At 39.4% G+C, this 7,336-nt stretch overlaps 1 protein-coding gene across 1 annotated transcript; it reads right to left on the bottom strand.

Moving 5' to 3' along the window:
• Window positions 1-969: 969 nt before the first annotated feature.
• Window positions 970-2,010, bottom strand: LOC138002467 (QRFP-like peptide receptor). Its single transcript, XM_068848504.1, has one exon. The coding sequence runs from the start codon at window positions 2,008-2,010 to the stop codon at window positions 970-972; it is 1,041 nt and encodes a 346-aa protein (XP_068704605.1).
• Window positions 2,011-7,336: the final 5,326 nt, after the last annotated feature.

Genomic DNA, 7,336 nt, shown 5'->3' with positions numbered 1-7,336 from the left:
ATATTATTAAGAAGTAATCACATGATTTTTCTCGTGCAATTTGGAATAAATAAGCACTTGTAAATTTTTCAAAGGCCACAAAGTGCACTCGCCCTACGGGCTCGTGCACTTTTGTTGGCCTTTGAAAAATTTACTCGTGCTTATTTATTCCAAATTGCACTCGAAATCATGTGATTACCTATACAAACGCCTTCTACGATTTTTCCTTCCGCTTTAATTGAAAGCTTCAAATGCCGGCCCACTTTAGTTTCACTGATTAAATATATTGGGGAAGGAATATTAATAATTTGTCACTATCATGATTTATGTTGAACGTTTTCACAGTCAAACTCAACTGAAGCCGGATTAAAACATAGAAAGTAGAAAGTTACATAAATTCATCACCGTTGATAAAGAAACCTCGGTGCCAGTGATGTTAGCCCACTAAATGCAAACTAAAACCTTCTTTACACATAAATTTGTACAATTTAATGACCTACCGTGATACGAAATTAACAAAAACTCATAAAAAAACAGAAAAAGAAAAGAAAAGCAAAAAACTTTTAAATACCCAATACATATTAAATGAAAAGTGTTACAATTGAACCCACTGGGAACTCGGAAAAATCCGAGCCGCAGATGGGATTCGAACCCACGAATCGCGGGTTCGAATCCCATCTGGGGCTCGGATTTTTCCAAGTTCCCAGTGGGTTCAATTGTAACACCTTTCATTTAATATGTGTTAAACATTCTCTCAAATACCCAATAATAAACAAAATTATGTCTTTTTTCCTGTGTATCGGTTGGAAGGCAAATAAGCTCTAGGTGCTTTACAATTGAAGTTCTTCTTTTGTGCGGGTACGTGGGCAGGAAATATTGACCAATCTAAAAAATCCTTCGTGTCTTTTTGTTGAAGAGGCTGTCATGCATGATCATACCTTCAAATGAAACAAACTAACTTCGAATTCGCTGCTAAATACTTCGCAAGTCTTAAACATCTAATCCAGTTCCAGGATTGTCGCGGTTGCGCACAACATGTACAGATGCGAATCTACTGGAGTGGATGGCAGTGTGTTTGGTGAAAACTGCCTTGAAACCATCCCGGTAATTTGAGCTGCGGAACGCGTAAAGAACTGGGTTTAAGCAGGAACTGCAGAACATCAAAAACTCAAACACACGTAAGAGAAGAGACAGCGTTTCCTGGTTAGAGATAAGTTTGCTGCGGTCTTCTAGCGCGATGTATAGAATAAAGGAGCCGTACGGAATAAAAAAAACGTAAAACGCGGCTGTTACGCTTATTAAGAGTTTAGTTAGCCGCTGTTTGGTACGATCATCTCCGCTGCCCGAAGGCGCCTCCGCACAGACAGTGTGACCGAAAAATAACCCTCGGATGATCTGGAAATAACAGTACGCAAAAATGACAACCGGTCCGAAACCCAAAAATACAACAGTACAAATAACATGAGTGCGAAGTAAAGAAGCACACTCCAAACTGAATGGACATACACACCTTCCATATCGTTGACTGTACTTGTTTTCTGAAAAATTCGGAAAGCTTATTGAGATCGCTGCGATCCAAATAAAAAAGACAACGTATTTAACATGTTCAATGGTTAGTCGAAGTTCCGTCCTCATGGGCCTCATCAGTGCGTGGTAGCGTTCTATGGCCAGAACGGAGAGTGTTAGGACAGAGCTGGCTATTGCCACAATTATGATAACATTGCCTGTGAACATTTTGCAAATATAATCGCCAGTTTTTCCTGAAGGATGTATGGGGTAAAAAACAAAGCTGTAGGTTCTTGGGCACCAAAGTAGAATGACAATGTCGCTGACAGCTAAGTTGACGAGAAGAATATTTGTAGTCGTGTGCATACTTTTTGTTTTGCGAACCACAGTTATAACGAGACAGTTTGCTGTGAACCCGACAATCAACAGCAACGAATACAGAACAGCAAAAACCAAGTCTACTCGCTCGATCGTATACTTTTTAAAGTCTCGAAAACTGTTCAAATCCGTTTCGTTAACCGACATGATTTCCGTTTTGAGTCCGTGTAGAAACGTCGCGAAGAGATCAATTTTAAGTAAAAGGTTTCGTGTTTTGTTTTGCTTTTTTTTTCTGTAACTTTTTCGATTTTCCACTTCGAGATCCAGCGTCTAACCAGAACCAAACTGACGAGTTAATAACCGTCATATATCCTCTCTATACTCCTTCTCTTTCACAACTGACTTATGAAACTCAAAATTGAGCGAATATTTGCTTGCTATGTCACGTGACCTTGTCATTTGGCCGACTTTTTTCTTCTCGTTCAATAAGAAGATTCTCAGCTCCTAAACGGTCAGAATACAAATTTTGTAGACCTCTGTGGGAGATCTTCATTAAACAGTTTGATTGAGTTCAATTCACTCCAATAGAAGGATAAACTCTACTCTTGTATTGGAGTGAATTTTACACCACAGGAGGGCTAAACAATACTGGAGTAAATTTTTACCCCAACAAAAGAGTAAAAGATATAGGAGTACATTTTACTCCAAAAACGGAGTAAGGATTACCGGAGTGAATTTTACTCCAAAAATGGAGTGGTTTTGTACCTTTTTTTTCATTCCCTTTTTGGAGTTAAATCTACTCCTTGAAAATAACAGTGTAGCAGTTGACAGTTTGTATTGAACAAGGAAAGGCAATTTTCTCGAACCTGAAAAAAAAAAGTTTCAGCTCTTTGCAAGCTTCCTTTTCTCTAGATCCTGTGAAATAAATTTCGGAGACGGAATTTATGATTGCTAACTAAGATGACCAAAAGTGATTGGAAAGGGATTATTTGAAGTGAAAATCTTCTTTTTCAACAACTTTTCCCATTTTCCACTTTGATTACCAGCGACAAACGAAGCTAATCTGTCAAGTTTGCATCCGGTTAATTTCATCTATGGGGGTTAACAACTTCAATCTCAGTCATTCATTTCAGTAGCTAGAAATGCACCGTGCTCCCACAAGTCTCCTAAAGCTCAGTGGTAAAGCATCCGAGCTAGTCATCGGAAGGCTGTCCCAGGTTCGACTCCTGCCGAGCAGCACTCGGATACTTTCCGAGTATCCCAGAATCACCATCGACATCATTAAATAATCATGGCCTAGCTCACACGAGTCTCCTATAGCTCAATGGTAGAACATTCGAACTAGTAATCGATAATCGGGAGGTCGGAGTTTGGATATATTCCTGCAAAGGAGCACTCGGTTTTTTTCCGAGAATCCCCGAGTCACTATTGAATAAGAATATCATTATTCTTCACCTGGCCCCAGTTGTTCAAACGATGGATAGCGCTATCCGCCGGATAAGTCACTCTCCAGTGGATAAGTATTAGCGAAATCAATTGCGCTATCCAATGGATAGTGATTTATCCAGTGAATAGCTTTATCCACCTTTTGAACAACTGGGGCCTGGAAGATATTATCAAAAAAGTGGTTCGAAGGAAGCTGTGTTTAGAATATACTCCCTCTCTTTAGATCATGAAGTTTGCCAACACGTGTACAGGTATTCTCAACGGACAGTGAAGATGTAGACCATATTGTATTGCAAACGATTTGTAAATGTTTTGTTTCACGATTAATTGTCGCTTTCTTAATTTAATCAGTTTTTGTTCCTCATTAATATTCATATTCTCGATTTCGTCTAGTCCCAAGGAGTCCGGATAATCGAGGTTCGACTGTACAACTGAATGAAACGCAAATTAATAAGCGGATACCAATATTGTCACCTTTGTGCTCATGTCAAGTGATGGAGCATAATACCTAAAAGGCTGGTTTTCACTAGCCACGGAGTTGTAATCGTAATCAGAAGCGCAGAGCGATACGATCCAGCGAAAACTGCATTGTCGGAGGCGGAAGCAGAAGGGAGAGGGGGGGGGGGGGGGGGAATAAACCAATCACAATGTTCGATTCCAAGCATTGTGATTGGTTGGTTCTTCCGCTTCTGCTTGCGACTCCGACAATCTACAGTTTTCCCTGAATCATAAGTGACAGAGTCATAAGCGGAGTCGGAAGAAAATGAGGACGTTCTGATTCTTCCGACTTCGGTTCCATCGAGCTTATGACTCCGCTTACGAGTCCGATCTTTGGTTTTTACTAGGTCATAAGAGCTCTTACGACTCCGACGCTAGTGAAAACAAGCCTTAAATGCCCTCTGTTCAATACTCACATTCTCCTAAACGGTCACTGTACAGATTAGGAAATCTTTCATGAAAATTGAGGTTGAGATATTTGCACATGATGACAAGTTTTGTTGACTTGAATAAATTCCTTTTTTTTTTTGGAAGAGTAAGAAAACGGAAGCAAGTGATCAAATGATCTTGATTTCGGTTATTGACTAGGACATTTCCTAAGAACACCTTGTTTTATTGCAGTTTGTTCACGTTTGCCTTAAATCAAAATCAAATTTAATACTCTTTGAAATAATTCATATAGTCACTAAAGAGCTTCTGCCTGAGAGACCGGGGCAGACTTGGAAATGAAGGTCGGCCGATTTCTCTTAAAATTGGTACCCAAAGTACTTATGTCGACTTTTGTAATATGCCAAAGTTTCAGCTTCAACGACTTTTTTTTAGCCGAGTTCTGGATATCAGCCCCTTAGGGGTCCCCAGAGGCTGATTTTCAGTGCAATTTTGGCCACTTTTAAATCTCTCTTTTAGCAACATGAAATTAATTTCAGGCAAAACCAAAACCATCTTTGTAAAGCCCTATCCTTAGGCTTTTATGTCTGAGAATATTAGCTCATGGAAATGTTTCGCTAGCCTGTGGCTGTTATCACAACTTGGTCATATTTGAAGCATATGGGAAGCAACCGGAAATGGCCTGTTTTTCAGACCAAATATTTTCCATGCCCATGTTTTATATCTTGAGGTCTTACTATCCCTGCAACGTTCAGCCCTTAGTTTAGTAATATCAAGAAAAAAATACTAGGGTTCAGGCTTTTTACTAAGAAAAAAACTTACGAGAAAATGGCTAACCAGGCCACTTCCGGTTAAAGTTTCAACAAAGCGTGTCGGCAAAAGTCAGCCATTTAATTTCGATTATCTTTTTTCCTTCCAAGTTATGGTTGAAAGAGACTCTGAAGTTAATTGTCACCGAAAAGACTTGCCGTTAATAAGAAATTTTTATGTGATTGTTATAGGACCGATCAGATAGTGGTCCGACAGCGGTTATAAATTTCTTGGAAGAAGTCTTGAAAATTACGGACAATAGAGCCGCTGCGAAAACTCTTTATTTACCTAACAACACATCTCTTGCCGGTAAATCACAATGCAAAATTGCATCTTCTTCGTCCAAATTGCATTGTTAAGTTTATCTCCTTTGTTCAACTCGTTCAACATCGGGGGCACCCAACGTCAATTTTCGGAAAATATCTGTTCGGAAGAGGATTTGAGATCTAGAATTTTCGGAACATTTGTTGTAAAATTTCTTGCTTGCCTGCCTCTCCTAGGAGTTTCGAACATCTGAAAAATGGTATAATTGCCCATTTTTAACGGATTTTTACCCTAAAAAGGTCACCTAGAATTTTCGGGACCCTTTTTTCTGGCTGAAATTTTCGAAAAGGTAAGTTTTGATCCCTATAACTTTCGGATCACCAGACTTTCAGCTAGGAAATCCGAATAGATGAAAAATTTTTAGGGGATAAAAATGTGCCTATATCTACGGTTTAAATACTAAAATACGTTTAAAATGCTATGTTTAAGTGGTTTTGAACTATATTATCGTTGGGTGCCCCTACAACATATCACGTCTGTTGCCCGTAATAATAAAGCGCTAATTAAATCAGGATATAAGCAAGCTTTGTAGTTCCATTCAGTAGTACTATAACTCACCTGTTTGGGCTTTAATATTTTCTGAAGAAAAAAGAACTTATCGGTCTCTTTAAATGCAACCACAACATCTGTCGTGACACTACTTGAGAATCGTTTTGAACCTTAGAAATTTCGAATATAATTAAAGCGAATCGTCGAACACAAATTGCAGTCACTCTTCCAGTATATTTGCAAAGTGTCTGGATAAAATCACTTACAAAAAACGCTTACCTGGCTTCACTTTTACAAACATGCCCCTTTCCTACAATCCCTTAAAAGTGAGTTAACATTACAAATTTTAGCTCCAGCGATAAATTGGTCGCAAGTGCGTCGTTGCGACTTAGATATACACAGGTCGATTAATACCGTACGTGACGAGGTCATTGTAGTTTGCTGGCTATGACTGACTTGGAATTCAGTTGTTTTCTCGTGCAGATTCGTCTCCTTGATATTGCAGAGAATGATTATGATAGAACTTGTATGATAACTTTATTAAATTTTTAGTCATACCCAGTGCCCCAGTGTAAATGGCTCACGTATGTTGTAAATGATTGATAAGGACGTCCAACACGGTGCATGCTGTAGGTGATAAGGTAAGTCGTCTAAAGGCCTAGTGCCCGCTCGTACCTGCTGGAGATTAAATTGGTTACTGCTCTTCTTTCCTGGAAAGGATAATAATCACTGGTGTCCATTTATACATCTGGGTGGAGAGAGGCACTGTTAAAGAAAATTGCTTTCCAAAGACGACATGTCAACGCCCTAGTAACCAGGACCTCCCGATCCAGAGTCTAGCCCACTAACGCGCTATGCCAGTTCCTTTTTGTGTAGAATCCGAATGTAATGTGGACTTTAATCTGTCCTAAATCAACAAAATGCATCGGGGGAGAAATAAATGGCCAGCACTTTCAAAAGAAAGTGGACACCTTGCCGGCTGCTTTGTATATTTGCGAGAAAAGAAACTATCTGTGATCTATTAATAGAACTTTGGCATATCACATAAGTCGACATAAGTACGTTGTGAACCAATTTTAAGCGAAAGCGGCCGACCTTCATTTCCAAGTCTGCCCCGGTCTCTCAGGCAGAAGCTCTAAAGAGCTGTGGCTTATTCATGGCTCAGTTGTAATCGCTTTGATAAATCGCAGAACTCGTGCGCTGATATCCTGTTAAAGCCGCCTAAATATTTCAGGTCTCAAAAATCATGGAAGTCCTATTTTGCTTCGTAAAATGCAATGTTGATGATGTCTAAACGTGCTCTACTACGAACAAAAGAGAGGAATAAATTGCACGTGTTTATTTCCATTTAAATGACAAACTAGCTAGCATCTGACAATTCGTATCGACAACATGAGGAGCTTAACTTGGGTCAGGAATGTGGGTCCCCGCTGTTTAGGTAAAAAAAAAAAAAATACTTAAATCTCAATGGGAGCTGTAACAAGACACACTAAAAAGGCAGAGCGAGAGACAAAGGGAGAGAGGTGTTAATCTCGACACATTTGTTGGGCCGACTTCGTCATAAAGTTTTAATGACGAA

The sequence above is a fragment of the Montipora foliosa genome, chromosome 5, assembly GCF_036669935.1.
Source record: "Montipora foliosa isolate CH-2021 chromosome 5, ASM3666993v2, whole genome shotgun sequence".
Classification (NCBI taxonomy): Eukaryota; Metazoa; Cnidaria; class Anthozoa; order Scleractinia; family Acroporidae; genus Montipora; species Montipora foliosa.
Note: the sequence above shows the minus strand (reverse complement) of the source record. Positions and strands in the feature narration are given on the sequence as shown.